The sequence below is a fragment of the Neoarius graeffei genome, chromosome 15, assembly GCF_027579695.1.
Source record: "Neoarius graeffei isolate fNeoGra1 chromosome 15, fNeoGra1.pri, whole genome shotgun sequence".
Lineage (NCBI taxonomy): Eukaryota > Metazoa > Chordata > Actinopteri > Siluriformes > Ariidae > Neoarius > Neoarius graeffei.
The window spans coordinates 28,478,905-28,499,497 of record NC_083583.1 but is presented as its reverse complement, the minus strand read 5'-3'; the positions used below and the strand labels follow the sequence as shown (position 1 = coordinate 28,499,497).

The following is a 20,593-nucleotide window of genomic DNA, read 5'->3' as shown; positions in this document are numbered from 1 at the left end:
AGAATGCCTCGGGGTCGTCCTGCGGGCCCATCTTCGTGAGGGTGAGGGGGGAAGGGCCCGCAGCGGTGGAGTTGGTGGACCCCGCCGACGCGAGGAGGTGCCGGAACGCCCGACGATCTTCCTGTTGCGCCAGCACCAGGGCCTCGAACCGTTGTTCTTGCTCCTTTCGGAGGGCGAGCAGCGCCTGGTGCTGGCTCTGTTGGGCCGTGGCGAGGGCGTGGATCAGGTCGGCGAAGGTGGAGGACTCCATGGGGCTGTTGTCTTCTGTGCTCGAGTCCCGGGTTTCAGCACCACTGTAGCAGTCCCTGTAGGTGGGTGGAGCACAGAAGGACGGCAGGACAGAACTGTTTTAACAAAACTCTCTTTTATTTGCACTTTTCAGCTGCAAACACACACTCAGACACACATCAGCCGTCTGGTTGTGGAGAGAGTCCCTCTGCTCTCACTCTCTCTCCTTAAGAAGGGCGCGGTCACTGGGAAGACACACAAACATCAATTAACAACAGGTGTAGTGATTCTGCCACTTAACTTCCCCGACTCCGCCCTCTTGTCACAGACCGATGCTAGACCACGCCCCTGCTGCCACATTCTTCTTCCGGGTTTACGGTGTTTACAGATCCAGCGTGCTCGCGGGGCGTGTGTGGGCGTGTGAGGACACTCCTCCTCACCAATCAGTGCACAGGGGAGTGTCTCCTCACGCCCCTAGCCCCGCTCGGCTCGGTTTGGCTCGCTTCAGCCCCACTCCAAAACCGTGCGAGTTTTGGGTGCTGAGTAGGGCTGAAGCGAGCTGAGTCGTGCTGTTCTGAGGTAGTCGAAACGCGAGCCGTGTCGGGCTGAAGTGAGCTGAAGCGAGCTGAAGTGAGCTGAAAAAGGGTAGTGGAAAAGGGCCATTACAGTAATGCTTTTATGGCTGAGGACTACAGTTGACTTGCTAACTTTAGGACTGCAGTTGTCATGAACAGTTTTGCACTCTAGTTTCCATCAATGAAGAGTTTATAACATCAACGAAACTGACTTCATGTTAAAACTGTTAATGTTATAGTCATGTTGTCTGTTGTTGCCCAAATGAGAAAGGGTTCCCTTTTGAGTCTGGTTCCTCTCGGGGTCTCTTCCTCGTGTCATCTGAGGGAGTTTTTCCTCGCCACAGGCTTGCTCATTGGGGATAGATTAGGGATAAAATTAGCTCATGTTTTAAGTCGTTCAAATTCTGTAAAGCTGCTTTGCGACAATGTTTATTATTAAAAGCGCTATACAAATAAAAATGATTTGACCTTGGGAGCCGAAAGAGTTCTTATTGAGGCTGTTCCAAAGAGCCCAAATTCCCATTAGTAGTAAATAGGATAGGGGCGGCACGGTGGTGTAGTGATTAGCACCGTCACCTCACAGTATGAAAGTTCTGGGTTTGAGCCCAGTGGCCGATGGGGGCCATTCTGTGCGGAGTTTGCATGTTCTCCCCGTGTCCGCGTGGGTTTCCTCCGGGTGCAGGTTAGGCTAATTGGTGGCTCTAAATTGACCATAGGTGTGAATGGTTGTTTGTCTCTATGTGTGAGCCTGCGATGATCTGGTGACTTGTCCAGGGTGTACCCCGCCTCTCACCCATAGTCAGCTGGGATAAGCTCCAGCTTGCCTGTGACCCTGCACAGGACAAGCGGTTACGGATAATGGATGGATGGATAGTAAATAGGATTTTAGATATTGTACATACCAAGAGATTTGGCTCAGCTCACCAATAAGGAACGACCCTTCCTTCTCCCAAATGCCTCGCTGCTTTTTTTTTTAAAGAAAAGTTTTTGATGTCTACACTATCTGTGATGGTTCTTCTCTGCCTAATTATGGCTGGAATTATTTCTAGATCTCTTACTCTACCTTCAAATTAGCACCATTACTTTGCATTGCATTTGATAAAATCTATTTAAATAATTGGAAAAAAAATCAGCAAAGCACTACAAAGAGAGTAAGCATCCTGACATGAATGTTATTTTCCCTGCTGTGTCTGTGCGTCATTAAGAAGATTCACTTCCACTTATCCTGATAAATGGAATATCCTAACTGCGTACATCTACAAAAAACAACCTCTCAACTTTCACTAAAGTGCTGACTAAAAGAGCTGAGTCATTTGGAAATACCACATCACTACTGTGTAGCCCATTCATGAACACACCAGAAGCACCAGTGAGAAGACAGTACTTGGAAGGAGGCTCATTCTCAGCACAACACTAACACTGCATTGTGTGTGGTGCTGGTATGAGTGTCAGTTGAGTCATGGTTTCCATGGCGACAAGGACCATACATTTAAGTATGGTCTTGCCTCCGCCCCATAACCTGCCATTGGTTTATTGCTTGTTTGTATTTACAGTGGTGCTTGAAAGTTTGTCAACACTTTAGAATTTTCTATATTTCTGCATAAATATGACCTAAAACATCATCGGATTTTCACACAAGTCCTAAAGGTAGATAAAGAGAACCAAGTTAAACAAATGAGACAAAAATATTATACTTGGTCATTTATTTATTGAGGAAAATGATCCAATATTACATATCTGTGAGTGGCAAAAGTATGTGAACCTCTAGGATGAGCAGTTAATTTGAAGGTGAAATTAGAGTCAGGTGTTTTCAATCAATGGGATGACAATCAGGTGTGAGTGAGCACCCTGTTTTATTTAAAGAACAAGGGTCTATCAAAGTCTGATCTTCACAACACATGTTTGTGGAAGTGTATCATGGCATGAACAAAGGAGATTTCTGAGGACCTCAGAAAAAGTGTTACTGATGCTCATCAGGCTGGAAAACGTTACAAAACCATCTCTAAAGAGCTTGGACTCCACCAATCCACAGACAGACAGACAGACTGTGTACAAATGGAGGAAATTCAAGACCATTGTTACCCTCCCCAGGAGTGGGCGACCAACAAAGATCACTCCAAGAGCAAGGCGTGGAATAGTCGGCGAGGTCACAAAGGACCCCAGGGTAACTTCTAAGCAACTGAAGGTCTCTCACATTGGCTAATGTTCATGAGTCCACCATCAGGAAAACACTGAACAACAATGGTGTGCATGGCAGGGCTGCAAGGAGAAAGCCACTGCTCTCCAAAAAGAACATTGCTGCTTGTCTACAGTCTGCTAAAGATCATGTGGACAAGCCAGAAGGCTATTAGACAAATGTTTTGTGGACGGATGAGACCAAAATAGAACTTTTTGGTTTAAATGAGAAGCGTTATGTTTGGAGAAAGGAAAACACTGCATTCCAGCATAAGAACCTTATCCCATCTGTGAAACATGGTGGTGGTAGTATCATGGTTTGGGCCTGTTTTGCTGCATCTGGGCCAGGATGGCTTGCCATCATTGATGGAACAATGAATTCTGAATTATACCAGCGAATTCTAAAGGAAAATGTCAGGACATCTGTCCATGAACTGAATCTCAAGAGAAGCTGGGTCATGCAGCAAGACAACGGCCCTAAGCACACAAGTCTTTCTACCAAAGAATGGTTAAAGAAGAATAAAGTTAATGTTTTGGAATGGCCAAGTCAAAGTCCTGACCTTAATCCAATCGAAATGTTGTGGAAGGACCTGAAGTGAGTAGTTCATGTGAGGAAACCCACCAACATCCCAGGGTTGAAGCTGTTCTGTATGGAGGAATGGGCTAAAATTCCTCCAACCCGGTGTACAGGACTGATCAACAGTTACTGGAAACGTTTAGTTGCAGTTATCGCTGCACAAGGGGGTCACACCAGATACTGAAAGCAAAGGTTCACATACTTTTGCCACTCACAGATATGTAATATTGGATCATTTTCTTCAATAAATAAATGACCAAATATAATATTTTTGTCTCATTTGTTTAAGTGGGTTCTCTTTCTCTACTTTTAGGACTTGTGTGAAAATCCGATGATGTTTTAGGTCATATTTATGCAGAAATATAGAAAATTCTAAAGGGTTCACAAACTTTCAAGCACCACTGTATCTGTTTTGTTTTGGACCCTGATTACTTTGTCTGTTTTGTCCCTGTTGTGTCTTTGCAAAATCTTTTCCAGTGTTACTGTGGATTCCTGAGCCGTGTTCTCGACCCATGCCTATAGCTTTCTGGATGTGGCCGAATATACTGTACATATTATGTCTACTTTGTAACGCTCATCTGTCAATATTGAGTAGTTTTTTGTTTTGTTTTGTTTTTAAACCATTCATCTTCAGGAACTGCTTCAGCCTGGTCAGTGTCATGGTGGATATGGAGCCCATCCTGGGAACAGTGGATGCAAGGCAGGAACAAAACCCTGGACAGAACGCCAATGCAAGGCACCATGCATGCACACACACATCCAGGGAGGCGGGAAGGGAGGGGAAGGAAGAGCGAGAGACTGACCAAACCAAAACCAATCAGCTTCTTTATCATCGCATAAAAGTCAAGCTTTCCTTTCTCAAGATCATGTGAAAAATACATTTCAGTGAGGTCATGGTCTGTAGGCAGTGGCGAACTGTTACTATTAGAGCTGGGATTTCAGCTCAGCCAAAACTTAGCCAGATGCCAAAAAAGCAACAGGGTAAAGGATTTTGCAAGGGATTAGCGGCAGGCTGCCAGGTCGCTCCGTTGTCGATGTTGATTTTAAAAGTAATGAAGTAAATTACACAGGGAAATGAATGCTTAAGTGTGAGTGAAAAATACTGTAGTGAGCGTGCGTGGAAGAAGGGTCTGGAAACAGAAATCTTAGTTTCTCGGTCGTTATCCTGTGCTACTTGTTCTCGCTAGCACTGGCCTGACCGCTTTATTAGCATTCGCTAACACGACTGATGAACGCTACACCGGCTGGAAAGGTGACTTCACTGCTGCACTGATGGCGCCAACTCACAGTTAAGCCCGCGTTGGCCTTCCAGAAGGTTGAGAGTGATAAACTTTTGGTCCCTCCCACTATAAATCAAAATCTGATTGGTTAATTCATCTGTCACTTCCTACATAAACACACACTGCCATGGCCTTCTGTCCCGGCAATGAAGTCTGAACCAATGAGTGAGCCGGCTCTAAACTTTTCTCAGCCTAGACACAACAAACAAAAAAAGCTCACTGGATAACTATTTTAATGTTTTCAGGACAGTAACCCTTTCTTTTCTGAAGCAAATTTGATAGAAAATGAGCCCAAATTAGAATTAGAAGAGAATAATTATCATGAAATTATGAAAGAATTAAAGCAATTAAAGAATGAAAAAAATTAATATAAACATTTGAAATGCTGATATGTTTGGGCTTCTCTGAAGGCCTAGACGGTTCCCCTCTGCCTGTAGGCTAAACACTAGTATTTTCTTGGTCACAAATAACTCTTAAGTGCAAGATGGTTTTTGTCATGATTTTGTACAAGGTATACAATCCTCCTCCTTCTTCATCAGTAATGATGAGGGGGATGAACGGATGTAATCACTGAAAGAGTTTATTATTTAAAAAAACCCTATAAGCAGGCATACAAGTCCAAAACGTTAGACAGAATTAAAAAAAAAAAAAAAGGCCGGCAAAGGTCATATGAGGCACAAGCAGACGAGAAGAGGCAGAGACAAAAAAGGCAGAATCCAAAATACAGCGGGGAGTCAGAAAACCAGAATAACAATAGAACAAACAGCTCCGTATGGTCAGATACTACGAACTGAGCGTACTACTTCTCAAAGACTGTATGCGTTCCAAGGCCTTATATGCACGTGCCGTGATTGCCCTCTGAACAGGAACAGGTGCCTTGTAATTAGTCCTTGAGGTACGCGCAACACACTTCGTGCATGTGGAGGAGAGTAACCTCTCGAGGCTCACCAAGCTTGAGCACGCGCACTGACGTGACCTTCTTATTTTTCTTCTTCTTCTTCTTATTATTATTATTATGCAACTGTTTAATTAAAATGCAGAACAAATAATCACATGAATTTGATTAAATTTAAAAAGACATGAACTAATTGTAAAAACCTAATAGATTTTTAGGTCTAATACTTGTGCAACTCTTTTGTTATTTTTATTTAATCATGTTATAATTCAACAAAACAACTGCATAATCAAATTGGATTAAAAATAACACGTCAATGAAACATGCACATAAGTTTAAGTTTTTTATTTTTACTAATTATATTTTAAGTGTTGCAGATGATGAAGTGTTGTAATCAGGCTTCCCGCACCATTCTCAGCCTGGAGCAGACATGCACAGAAATGAACATGAGGTGTGTTATATCATCAGGTGCTGATGTTTGGCCTGATTGATGATCCCCGAGCCTCCACCAAACGCTCCACCATCATTTCTCACTCCAGACAAAATCAAGCGTTAACCAGCAGATTGCGCAATTCAATTATGCATGCAAGACCAATACATAACGGTTCAACTTTGAAAGGCACATTAGCAGGGGAGAGGGAAGAGAGAAAAATCTCTTAGCTGCCCGCTTTATCATTGAAAAATATGAGCTTATCAAAACCTCACTGGGAGCTTTTCAATATTTTAGCTGGACCGGCTACAAGAACATTAAAAGATGGAGGAAAATAGAAAATTTTTTTTTCCTTTGACATAAAAGGGAATTATTCAGTGTCCATCATCTAATATAACACACTTCAGCTGGGATGTTTGTAAAATTTACCACTGTCTCCAAGTGATGATGGATAGTTTTAGAAATGGGTTTTACAACCGGAAATTAATCTCAATATTTGATGCACTGCAGTGATTCAAAAGCGTGTGCAATGTGCAAAAAAGTTGAGATATGACAGTGACTGAATGAATCCAGACGTCTCGCTCTCTCTCTCTCTCTCTCTCTGTGTAAAGCCCGACACTGCACACACAGTTCTGTTTATTACCAGTATACTCAGGCTGGACAATGTAATGAAACAGACACTGTTATGCATAATGTCACAATATTCTTTTCTTATTATAGATTGAATTGCATTTTCCCTGTCTGCCAGCTCCCACCTACAAGCCAGCTCTCTCCTATCATCTCCCAACCGGAGAGGGTGAACACCGACACACATGAAGACACATGAAGCCAGACGCATCTTTTCATACTTCTGGAGGAGAGCACACATGGAGGAAAGTAGGATCAGCCCTCTTATGCATCCGCGACCTTGCAGACATCCATCAGAGATGACCATAAGTGCCGCCGACTGGCGGTTTTCTCCGCCTATACAGACGGGCTGCGCTGGCTACTCAATCCCAGAAAAAAATAAAGACTTGCCTTTCAATGTTGAAGCAATTTCTATCGTCTCAGCTGCCCATAATTTGCTGCAAATTCAATTATTCTACCATGAAATTGTCTTTGATTCGGGTTTAGCATGACCAGAAGCGATGACATTTGTTGATCGATTCTTGCACTCTGATTGGCTGAGCCAGACCACGTGACCACGCCGTAACGTATGTACTTATGTTACAGAGCCAGGCAGCATACTACAAAGGGGAAGTGAGAAAGCCAAGCACGCGCGCACACACACACACACACACACATCTGGAGGGAAATTTCATACATATTTTGCAGGCATTTTACATGGAAATGGTGCGTAATTTATTGGCTGAGAATGCACCAGAAGGCATGTAAATTTCAAAATTTTCTGGTGGGGCATGCCTCAAGAGCCTCCAAGCATTAGCTGTGGCGGCTTTGCAGCTGCAAATTCCAGAGCCGCCTACTACTTTTATTTAGCCGGCTACTTCAGATTTTCTGGAGAACCCTCCCTGTGTCCGAAATCGCTCACTCGTTCACCACTCCCTACTCACTATAGAAGGAATTACTATATAGGAGGACTATATAGCGAGCTCATTGGTAAAATGAAAAAAAAAAAAAAGCTTTCGGACACTAGTCCGTCGCGCTGGTATTTACATCATTACTGTCGCACAATTAAAACATGCCAGATCAGTCAGCTGGTGGGTTTTCAAAATAATAAATACATGCATGTATTTTTGTGATAAATACATATTATACTGAGCGTATTTCCCACATTAATCAATACAAAGTACCTGCATCTTTCAGTTCTTTTTTCTTTAAATCAAGGCTGAATACTTTCTTCTTTACCGCTGCCTTTTATTAAATCAAATTTGAGACTTTTAATTTGATTTCTTTCAGTGCGACCGCAATGCATGATGGGATATATTGCTTTGGTTAGTGACCATCGGTTGTACACTACTTTTCGTGATGCATTGTGGGATATGTTGAGTGCACTATATAGGGTGTAAATAATCCTCACTGAGGTTTCGGACAGTACTACAAAATGGAGTCGCCACTATATAGTAAGGAGTGGTTTCGGACACAGGGCCTGGTCCATGATTGGTTAGTATTGCTCTGACTGACAGGGGAGAGAGTACACCATCCCTCCCAGAAAACATGCCCACGTTTGCCTTCAAGGACTCCAGTATCATCAGGATCGCTGGTATTATCAAGACTTCTCCAAGTCAAAGTGAACCGTTACCTAATCATGGTAAAACATTTTATAATAATAAAAACAAGAGTTTCATCTTACCTCCATTTTTGCATCTTAAATGTGTGGCAGCTTGAGAAAAGCCTTTCACCTCGTCAGATTTTTTTTTTACATTTTCTACTATATAAAGTTTTGAAAAACTGAACTGGTTTTTTTTGCACACATTATTTTATTCACAAGTTACAGCATTTTAAACCCCTGGTAACCCCCAAAAGTGAAAAAGGAGAAACCAGCAACTGCTCATCTCATCTCATTATCTGTAGCCGCTTTATCCTGTCCTACAGGGTCGCAGGCAAGCTGGAGCCTATCCCAGCTGACTACGGGCAAAAGGCAGGGTACACCCTGGACAAGTCACCAGGTCATCACAGGGCTGACACATAGACACAGACAACCATTCACACTCACGGTCAATTTAGAGTCACCAGTTAGCCTAACCTGCATGACTTTGAACTGTGGGGGAAACTGGAGCACCCGGAGGAAACCCATGCGGAGAACATGCAAACTGCGCACAGAAAGGCCTTCGCCGGCCACAGGGCTCGAACCTGGACCTTCTTGCTGTGAGGCAACAGCGCTAACCACTACACCACCGTGCCGCCACCAGCAACTGCTATAACATTATAAATATGCAGTATTCAGTCTAACAGTGAAATATAAAAAAGAATAAAACTGTGACCATGAACACTATGGAAACATTTATACCAGTCCTTATTCATATAAGGACTCAATTTTTCAACTCAATTTTTCATTTCTTCCCTGTAATACTGTTGTTCTGGTGACATTAGCACACCTAAATATAGTGATATGCACTGTGCATCATAAAAAAAAAACACTATAGTTGGGGCATCGTGGCTCAGGTGGATAAGGCACCATACCAGAAATCTGAGGACCCGGGTTCGATTCTGATCCCTCCCCGTCTCTCTCTCTCCCGCTCATTTCCTGTCTCTACACTGTCCTATCCCATAAAGGTGAAAAAAAACCCAAAAAATATCTTAAAAAACAAAAGCACTATAATCACCTTTTTTTTTTTTTGGTCATACTCTTATTAGAAACATTACCAAACCAATTTCCTTTGGCACCGTGCATTTTTCATTCTCAGTGTCTCCTCCTCTCCAAGCTTCTCTTTGTCAGTTCAGATGAAGTCACTGGTTAGTCATGGTGAACGAAAATAGCTTTCCACTCCTCAACTCCTTTTATTAAAATTAATTTTTTGGTAAGTACTTGCACAATTCCTAAATCGCAATACTGGACAGAAACTGCTCTACACTGCATCACCCTGGACCGCTCGTTGGCTGCTTTAGACCTATCTTTCATACATCAGATCACCGATTACATTTTAGCCCACGCATCGTTGTTGTCTCAGAAGAGATGCAGGCCTCCAGCAGTGTAAAACAAGAGCCTCGTTTACTCACAAGAGATTATAATCAAGCAGAGGTCAATCAAATTGGTCCTGAGAATCAGAACAATCTTGGTTACAGTTACTCCTTAGTTTCCGAATGATCATTACCCAGAATGCATTAGGACATTCATCTCCACATCTTCTATTACACCAACAACTGGGACCAAAACAAATACAACCACCATCAAATATAATCAAATATGACCATACAACACAGAGGATATAAAAAGTTGGCTTTTACAACATGCTGACTTCAATGATGGAAAAAGCGCTTACATAAATGTCCAGCTCAAATCTCAGTTTCAAATGAAATTAGTCCGTGTCCATGTCTTTCCAATTGGAGTAGACTGGACTGGAATGGCTCTCACAGCTAAGATGCTTTAATCTTAAAGGAGAAGAAGTTCACACCAGGTTATTCATATAAATGTTGTTAGGAAACTGTTCTGAGATGGAAGCACATAGAGGTTGGTGCTTTTTATTGACAGTCCAGGCAGACAGATCCAAAACATTACTTAGAGGCAAAGTCAAGGGCAGGCAAAAGATCAGGCAATGTGCAAAGAGTAAAGGGCAAGATCAAAAAGGAAAGAGACGAAGTCAAAACCAGAACATGGATAATGAAGGCTTGGTCAAGTCATGAACAGCATGCTGAGCGTTTAATTCACAAATGAGAGCGTATCCAAAGTCTGAACGTGTAAGCTATGAGTGATGTACAACAGGTGCTCATGACCAGAAATCCGATGAACGTGAATGTATCAATGTGTGTTGTAGTCCATGACGGGCATGTTTGTAGGCTGTGGTGTGTTCTGGGAAGTGGAGTTTGGGGTGGATTCTGTTCTGGCATAATGTAACCGATATTTCAAGGAATCCATCCATCCACCGTCTGTAACCACTTATCCTGTGCAGGGTCGCAGGCAAGCTGGAGCCTATCCCAGCTGACTACGGGCGAAAGGCGGGGTACACCCTGGACAAGTCGCCAGGTCATCGCAGGCCTGACACATAGAGACAAACAACCATTCATACTTACATTCACACCTACGGTCAATTTAGAGCCACCAATTAGCCTAACCTGCATGTCTTTGGACTGTGGGGGAAACCAGAGCACCCGGAGGAAACCCACGCGGACACGGGGAGAACATGCAAACTCCGCACAGAAAGGCCCCCGTTAACTGCTGGGCTCGAACCCAGAACCTTCTTGCTGTGAGGCGACAGCGCTAACCACTACACCACCGTGCCGCCCTATTTAAAGGAATGTTGAGGCATTTTTAGTGTATGATGGAATCTGTAAAGGCAAAAAAAAAAAGTTGGGTAGATTGTTCTATCTTTGTGGAAAAGAGATTTGAACATGATATGTTTAAGAAAAGCTGAAAATATTCAAAATGCATTCAGAAGGCAAGCTGGATTCATACTTGTCCTACAGGAGTTGCATGTATATTTTTTTTTCTAGTTTTTTTATTTTTTTCTACACCAATAACTTTATAAAAAAATAGCTGATTAAAAAAAGCTTTTCCACAGTTATTAGCAAACACTGGTTCAGGACACTGCTATTTTAAGCTTCTTTTTTTTTTAACAGTTAAATGACGAATAACAATTATAACAGGCACAAAATACATGACCCACTTCAAATCTGTACATCAAACAACACTATTTAAACATATTCTTCTTCTAATTGTTAAAATACACTCATGTGAATGACCTGGTGTCTCAGCTAAAATGGTGTGCAGCATGGAAGTTCATCAAAGTCCTGCTTACAGATCAATAAGCGGCCTTCTTTATGGCACCTACAGTGGTGCTTGAAAGTTTGTGAACCCTTTAGAATCTTCTGCATGAATATGAACATTTCTGCATGAATATGACCTAAAACATCATCAGATTTTCACACAAGTCCTAAAAGTAGATAAAGAGAACCCAGTTAAACAAATGAGACAAAAATATTATACTTGGTCATTTATTTATTGAGGAAAATGATCCAATATTACATATCTGTGAGTGGCAAAAGTATGTGAACCTTTGCTTTCAGTATCTGGTGTGACCCCCTTGTGCAGCAATAACTGCAACTAAACGTTTCCGGTAACTGTTGATCAGTCCTGCACACCGGCTTGGAGGAATTTTAGCCCATTCCTCCGTACAGAACAGCTTCAACTCTGGGATGTTGGTGGGCTTCTTCACACGAACTGCTCGCTTCAGGTCCTTCCACAACATCTCAATTGGATTAAGGTCAGGACTTTGACTTGGCCATTCCAAAACATTAACTTTATTCTTCTTTAACCATTCTTTGGTAGAATGACTTGTGTGCTTAGGATTGTTGTCTTGCTGCATGACCCACCTTCTCTTGAGATTCAGTTCATGGACAGATGTCCTGACATTTTCCTTTAGAATTCGCTCGTATAATTCAGAATTCATTGTTCCAACAATGATGGCAAGCCGTCCTGGCCCAGATGCAGCAAAACAGGCACAAACCATGATACTACCACCACCATGTTTCACAGATGGGATAAGGTTCTTATGCTGGAATGCAGTGTTTTCCTTTCTCCAAACATAACACTTCTCATTTACACCAAAAATTTCTATTTTGGTCTCATCCATCCACAAAACTTTTTTCCAATAGCCTTCTGGCTTGTCCACGTGATCTTTACCAAACTGCAGATGAGCAGCAATGTTCTTTTTGGAGAGCAGTGGCTTTCTCCTTGCAACCCTGCCATGCACACCATTGTTGTTCAGTGTTCTCCTGATGGTGGACTCATGAACATTAGCCAATGTGAGAGAGGCCTTCAGTTGCTTAGAAGTTACCCTGGGCTCCTTTGTGACCTCGCCGACTATTCCACGCCTTGCTCTTGGAGTGATCTTTGTAGGTCGACCACTCCTGGGGAGGGTAACAATGGTCTTGAATTTCCTCCATTTGTACACAATCTGTCTGACTGTGGATTGGTGGAGTCCAAACTCTTTAGAGATGGTTTTGTAACCTTTTACAGCCTGATGAGCATCAACAACGCTTTTTCTGAGGTCCTCAGAAATCTCCTTTGTTCGTGCCATGATCCACTTCCACAAACATGTGTTGTGAAGATCAGTCTTTGATAGATCCCTGTTCTTTAAATAAAACAGGGTGCCCACTCACACCTGATTGTCATCCCATTGATTGAAAACACCTGACTCTAATTTCACCTTCAAATTAACTGATAATCCTAGAGGTTCACATACTTTTGCCACTCACAGATATGTAATATTGGATCATTTTCCTCAATAAATAAATGACCAAGTATAATATTTTTGTTGCATTTGTTTAACTGGGTTCTCTTTATCTACTTTTAGGACTTGTGTGAAAATCTGATAATGTTTTAGGTCATAATGCAAAAATATGGAAAATTCTTAAGGGTTCACAAACTTTCAAGCACCACTGTACAGACAGATTTCAGATACAGATCTAATAAACTTGAGTACTTCATCAGGTTTGATGAATGTTGACTATACAATGATAAATCCTACTCAATTGTAGTCTACGACACAAATCAATATACAAGAATAAAACGTCATCGGTGTGTGTAATTAACCTGCGCTGCTACAGTGGAAAACCATGAGGTGAAGAAAGAATTGGGTTTGGCGCCAGTCTCAGGCTGATCGGGGCATCATTTCATGCTGTATTCCTATTGGTCGATTAATTAGTTGATGTACAGTAGGTCGTAGCAGCAGTCACACTGAGGTGGTTACGTTAAATTTCAGACAGAATTTTGTCCAAGACTGTCTTTGGTTACAAGACTGTGACAGCGGCCATCTTTGAACTTCTCTTACAGTGTGACATAGGACCATTGTTTTGGAGTCACAGCCCAAGATATCACCACGTTTCTTTCACATTGGTCATCTTTTGTCTGGGATAGCCCAAACTCGCACAGTGAGTTTATACCCACCGTTGGATGGAGGGTGCTACGCCTACAACAGTGTCTTAGAGATTTTTCCAAGCTGATAAAGACCTGGGAGTTTAACTACCATGTTCAACTCCAGTTTAAAAAAAAAACAATAATTATGGATTGGCAGCGATGACGACCAATCTCGAAGCGGCTTGAACAGGACTGAAAGTGAAAGGCAAACCATGGCACCAAATGTGTTCTTTCACACAACACTGGCCATAACAGAATTCATTATGCCACAGTGCAAAGATTTAAAATGTATTTAGCTTTAACAGAAACAAAATTAACGACAGGAGTGGGCAGGATCAGCATTCCATCAGCACCAGTATTGATTTGTCGACTAATCAATGCATCCCCTACCCCTGTTAATGACTGTGTGAACATTCTCTCATTGTCAGATTAATTTTGGATAAATTATTTTAAAGTACTTTGGTGCAGTTAAGAGTCACCTGTATTGATTCCACACTGTGAAATCAACAACCCCACATAAACTCCGGGTTTTTTAATTTTGTTTTGTTTTTATGGATTATGGCTCTCACTGCAGCAAATAATGCATCAGGCTCCTCTACTGTCAATTTCCGGACACAATCTGAAACACACTGTGTTTGTAGGACTTTTCTTCATTTGTAGTTAGTTTGGCTGTCAAAACTGCGCTCATACATTTGAAGCAATAATATATAAAAACAAAGCAATATAACTGTTGAGTATGATGACCGATTTGAGCTCAAACAGACATGCCCAAGTGTTCATGTTACAGGAAATTAGGAAAATATCCTCCATTAATAGTCGTGAATAAAATTTCTCAGATTCTATAAGAACAATCTCATTTGCATAAGGCGAGTTAGCCGTAGTGGAATTTATCGTGCTTGTTAGCAGGCTGAACTATTCTTTAAAATGGCAAAGTGAGAGAGAACGCTGGAGGCAGCAAGTGAGCAGGAGAGAGGAATGAGAGATGTGTGTGTTTAGAGTGCCCTCTGGCGAGGAAGAGAGAACGATGAATCTTGAAGCAGTCAGCAGGATTTACGCGTCCAGGCACTGATGTGTGCCAGAATGATGTTTGCCTGCGAATATCCTACAGGCTACTTTCTCAAACACCACACCAGGTTTCCTAACTGTTCGAGAATAACATGAACAGCACAAGTAGCAACTTCATAAAACTAACACGGCTCTCTGAGGAAAGCCTTATTGATGACTATTAGTCCAAGTTCTTAGAAATCATTATGAAAGAGCTCAGGTTGGACCGTACCATGACCACAATGGTCAAGAAGGACAATTACACTTCCTCAGAAAGTGCAGTAAATTTAGTTTGATGCATGCTGAAACAAAACAAAAACAAAACAATATCCTTCATTTGCATCAGTTCTGTATCATCAGACTACAGGTTTATTTGTTAGAGAAAATCAATTCTTGGCAGTATTTAGAATGCAATTATGCGATCACGTGTCATCCATCTGCCATCGTCCATCCACTATTTACAAAAATCGCTACCCCTCCTACAGGATGGATGGATGGATACTTTAATCCCAGAGGGAAATTCAAGGTATCCAGTAACATTTCCACATTGCACATGATCAATACAAAACTAAATAGCATTGATCAGATTTCAATCAAACTCACATACAATGTTCTCCAGATGAATGTGCATAAAAGTTGTCAAGACGGTAACGCCACGATTTTACGGACATCTGAAATTTTCAATCGGATTTAAATCTGGTGACTGAGAAGGCCACTCCAGGATCTTTTTCTCAACCAAGCTTTGGTTGACTTGGAGGTGTGCTTGGGATCATTGTCTTGCTGGAAAGTCCATTGATCACCAAGGTTTAATTTGTCAACAGAAGGCATCACGTTCCTCTTTAAAATGGCCTGGTATTTTTGGGAATCCATGATGCCAGGTACACGATCAAGATTGCTAGTTCCTGCCGTAGAAAAACAGCCCCACATCATCAATGACCCACCTCCATGCTTGACTGTGGGGATGGTATTCTTCTGGTCATAAGCCTGGCCTTTCGCACGCCAGACGTACCGCTGGTCCATATGTCCAAACAGTTCCAGTTTGGTTTCGTCAGTCCATAGAACTGTCTCCCAAAACTCTATAGTCTTATCCAAATTCCTCCTGGCATATTCTAGTCGACTTTTGATGGTCCTTGTGGTCAAGAGTGGAGTGCGTCTTGGAGTCCGGCCATGAAATCCTTGTTTATTCAGCGCACGTCTTATAGTTGCCACTGAAGCACTAGTACCAGCCTTCATCATGTCATCCTGTAGGTGTCTTGTACTCACATGGGTTTTTTTCTTAGTTGTCCTGACTAAGTGGCTAAGGGCCCTTGATGAAATTTTGGGCTTTCTTCTACGGCCAAGCAGGTTTGTAGCTGTTCCATAAGTTTTAAACTTCCTTATAATGCTCCCAATGGTGTCTCTTGGAATGTTACATTTTTTGGAAATCTTCTTATACCCAAGGCCTTTTAGGTGTGATGAAATAATCTCCTCTCTCAGCTTTTGTGGACGCTCCTGTCTTTCCCATGATTGCAACTGACCTTGAATACTTTCATGGGTGGGGTTTATATATGCATCGCAGTTGAAGCAAATGAAGGATCATTATAGAGTTCCCAAAGGCTTAATTATGTTTCGACTCCACTTTAGGCCATAAAAACGGTCAAAGCTTTAAAAACAACAATATTATATAGGGATTTAATAATTGTGGCATGGCTATCTTAACAAAATATACTGTTACACACACTAATACTACATCATGCATTTTCTGTGTTGATTTTATGTACCATTCAACTCATAAAGAAGTCATCCAAAGCAGAATCTTGCTCTTTGAAAAAACTTTAATAGATAAATCCTTAAAATCTTTGGGGGGGGTTGAATATTTCTGATTGCAATTTTATATATAAATGAATCACAGACCTTCACAGTCCAACAATAAAAAAAAAAAAAAAAACTCCTGTGGATGTTCTATCAGTCTGTGGTTGCGAGTGTCCTGTTTTACACCGTGGTGTGCTGGGGGGCAGCACATCCAAGAAGGACACATCCAGGCTGGACAAACTGATCAGGCGGGCCGGCTCTGTGGTCGGCATGAAGTTGGACTCTCTGGTGACGGTGGCAGAGAAGAGGACTATGGACAAACTATTGAACATCATGGACGATGCCAGTCACCCTCTGCACACCGTCATCAGCAACCAGAGGAGCCTGTTCAGTGACAGAATGCTCCTTCCCAAGTGCAGAACGAACAGACTCAAAAACTCCTCTGTCCCTCACGCCATCAGACTGTACAACTCCTCTTGGGGGGGGGGGGGGGGTAACAGGAGGACAGAGGACGGGAAGGAGCAGTAGCCTAGCCTAACAATAAGCAACACCGGACAATGTGCAATATAATGTACAATATTTTTCCTGCTGCGCCCCCCCCCCATATCGTATTCTTTTATATTTGTATATGTAAATACTTAATTTATTTTAATTTATCTAGAGGTTTCCTCTATTTCTTTTCTCTGTTTATCTGTAATGATGCTGCTGGAATCTTAATTTCCCTGAGGGAACCCTCCCAAAGGGATCAATAAAGTTTTATCTAATCTAAATCTAATCTAATAACCCAAAGTTACTTATTTTAGGCTCTTAAAGTGCCAGAATCTATCAGTGAGTCCATGCTTCCCTTCCTTACTCTTATAATTACAAACCTTTCCTATTAACTGCATCGTATTTACATAATAATTCATCGTAATTACTGAATATAATAATCCATTAGTTCAGTTACTGAAAAATACAAATGCTGACATACAGGAACTTGTTCATGATTCTAAGATTCCTGTTCTTGGCTTGCAGGAGTGGAACCCAATGTGGTCTCCTGCTGTTGCATGATGAGATGCTTTTCTGCTCACCACGGTTGTAAAGAGTGATTATATGAGTTACTATATCCTTCCTGGCAGCTTGAACCAATCTGGCCGTTTTCCTCCAACCTCTCTTATCAACACGGCGTTTGTTTCCACCCACAGAACTGTTGCTTACTCAATGATTTTGTTTTTCGCACCATTCTGTGTAAACTCTACAGACTGTTGTGTGAAAACCCCAGGAGATCAGCAGCTTCTGAAATACTCAAACCAGTCCATCTGGCTCAAACCAACAGCGAAAGTCACACTTTGAGATCACAATAATGTTTCCCATTCTGACGGTTGAAGTGAATATTAATTAGCTGAAGCTCTTGATTTGTATCTGCATGATTTTATGCATTGTGCTGCTGTCAAGGGACTGGCTGATTAGATAACGGCATAAAGCAGCAGGTGGATGGGTGTTCCTAATCAAGTTGCCGGTGAGTGTAGCTGAAGAGTAATAGCAGTTCTCCTATCCTTTGTTTTGCACCTTGGTAACAAATTTAAAACACTTATTTTGCCAATGATGTGTTTAATAATCCTAACTTGGTTAATTTTACAAGGCGGTCTCCTGTGTATCTATCTTTAGTAGACATGTGTGACTATTTATGGTGCTTTTAAGTGTCTCACCGGTCATAGAGTTCTCAGAGGTGCTGAGCTGCTCGCGTAGTTTGTCCACGTCGTCAGGGTGGACCTGCTCGTACAGAGTGCTGCCGAACCACTCGGACTGAGGCTGGTTCAGGACAGGGGTCACCGAGTCCGACACGTAGATCACACGTCCTGTCTCAGCTGCCACCACAAACAGGAAGCCATCAGCTGCCTCCAGGATCAAATGCTTCAGCTCCTGTTGAACACCACACACACACACAAACACACACACAATGATACAGACCAAGAAGCATTAGCACGCTATGATTTGCCTAATGTACCGTCTGAATTGCTCAATTGGCGGTGATGGTTCACTGGTTAATGTTCCAATTAGAATGTTATTTGTTCAGATTCTGGCACTCTCAAGCTGCCAGTGTTCAATCTCAACTGCAAAATGTTTTGTATGAAAGCGAGTATGAGGAATACAATCCTGCTGAAGAACCCCAGCTTGTCTTTTTGGCAGAACGCGTCATGATTTTTGGCACCTTGAAGCTGTTCAGTGAAAAATTACACGTGCATAATTTTGCTTTTACTCCAAATGTCAATATGATTAAAAGACACATCCTTGAGTCACTATTGTTGCTCTGGATCTCATTTTTAGTTAATTTAGTGAAGGCATTAGAGATTGAAAATTAATTTACAAAATCACATTTTTTTTTTTAACATTGGCTTTTCTTCCATGTTATTAAACTGTTTCTTACTACAGTTCAGATGACGATTAAATGTCTTTTTTTTAAGCATCTAAACCAGACCTGGGCATTTTCCGGCCCGCGGGCCGCATCTGGCCCTTTGGTTCATTCTGACCGGCCCGCGTAAGGTTAATTAGAAATTACAAAATAAATGTATTTTCAAATTTTACCCCATGAATGGACTGAATGTGCATTGCTTTTATTTTGAAGTTGTGTTCAACAAAAACGCAATGCGCGCGACATGAACATGACATGAAATCCCACGAAACCTAATCCCGCGATAACTACTTCCGTAATTTGTCCAGACCAACCACAAACTTGTACGTCATCCTTCAAACAGTCCAGCCAATCACATAGTGTGACGTCACCAGCAGGCGCCGGAGCCCGAGCCGATCTGTAGATCTGATCCCTACACCGAATCGACTGATGATCATCTGTCAGCTGTGCTTCGCATCTTCACTTCAGACATTCGACCTGACTTTGATGCACTCGTTAAAGACCAACAGAGACTAGATTTCTCTCACTGAACAAATAAAAAACTGAAAAACACCAAAAGAGGTGATTAGACTACAAATGTGGGCATCATTATTATAATATGATGTATCTTGCTTGATGTTTGGAGTAGAAAGACAATATTGTGATGTCTTTATTGTGTTTTGGGGTGAATGTGACTGGAAAAAAAAAATGGTACAAACGTTCACATTTTGTTAACCATTGTTTTGGGAAATTTGATTGAATAAATGACTTTTTTTGTAAGGCAACCTCGTTTATTCCATACTCTTACCAGTCTTAGCAGTTTGTAAAAACAATGTTATTTATTGCTTTATATAAAGAAATACAATTAATATTATGCAGAATTTAGTTCAGCCTTTTGGTCCGGCCCTCCACAAAATTTTCTGTTTCTCATGTGGCCCCATGGAAAAAATAATTGCCCACCCCTGATCTAAACTTTACTTGCATTTTTTTTTTCCACCTAATACTTTGGATTTTCTAATTACTCAGAGGGGAACCGTCAGGGCCTTCTAGACCTTCAGACATATCAGAATTTCAAATGTTGTATTTAATTTCTTGCATTCTTTAATATCTTTCATAATTTCATGAGAACTGTTCTCTTCTAATTTTAATTTGACCTCATTTTCTATCAAATTTGCTTAAAAAATGAAAGGGTTACTGTCCTGAAAACATTAAAATAGAGTTATCTATTAAGATTTGTTTGTTTATTTGTTATCTCTAGGCTGAGAAGAGTTTAGAGCTGGCTCGCTCATTGGTTAGGACTTCATTGCTGGGACAGAAGGCCATGGCAGTGTATGTTATGTAGGAAGTGACAGATGAATTAACCAATCAGATTTTGATTTACAGTGGGAGGAACCAAAAAATGATCACCTTAGACATTCTGGAAGGCCAACGCTAGCTTAACTGTGAATCAGAGAGCAAGTCACACAGGCTAATGACCGAGAAACTAAGACTGTGTCCGAAATCGCTCCCTACTCACTATAGAGGGCACTATATAGTGGGGACGCCATTTTGTAGTGCTGTCCGAAATCTCAGTGAGGATTATTTACACCCTATATAGTGCACTCAAAGTATCCCACAATGCATCATGAAAAGTAGTGTACAACCGATGGTCACTAACCAAAGCAATATATCCCATCATGCACTGCGGTCGCACTGAAAGAAATCAAATTAAAAG

The 20,593-nt window shown here is 41.6% G+C and overlaps 1 protein-coding gene across 4 annotated transcripts in view; it reads right to left on the bottom strand.

Annotated features, from left to right (window-relative positions):
* Positions 1–20,593, bottom strand: part of arnt2 (aryl-hydrocarbon receptor nuclear translocator 2) — a 399,781-nt gene that overhangs the window by 271,994 nt on the left and 107,194 nt on the right. For all 4 annotated transcript variants that reach the window (XM_060941110.1, XM_060941111.1, XM_060941112.1 and 1 more), the window contains one exon: positions 18,197–18,410. In XM_060941110.1, coding sequence (XP_060797093.1) covers positions 18,197–18,410 — 214 coding nt within the window. The remainder of the gene's footprint in view (positions 1–18,196; positions 18,411–20,593) is intronic.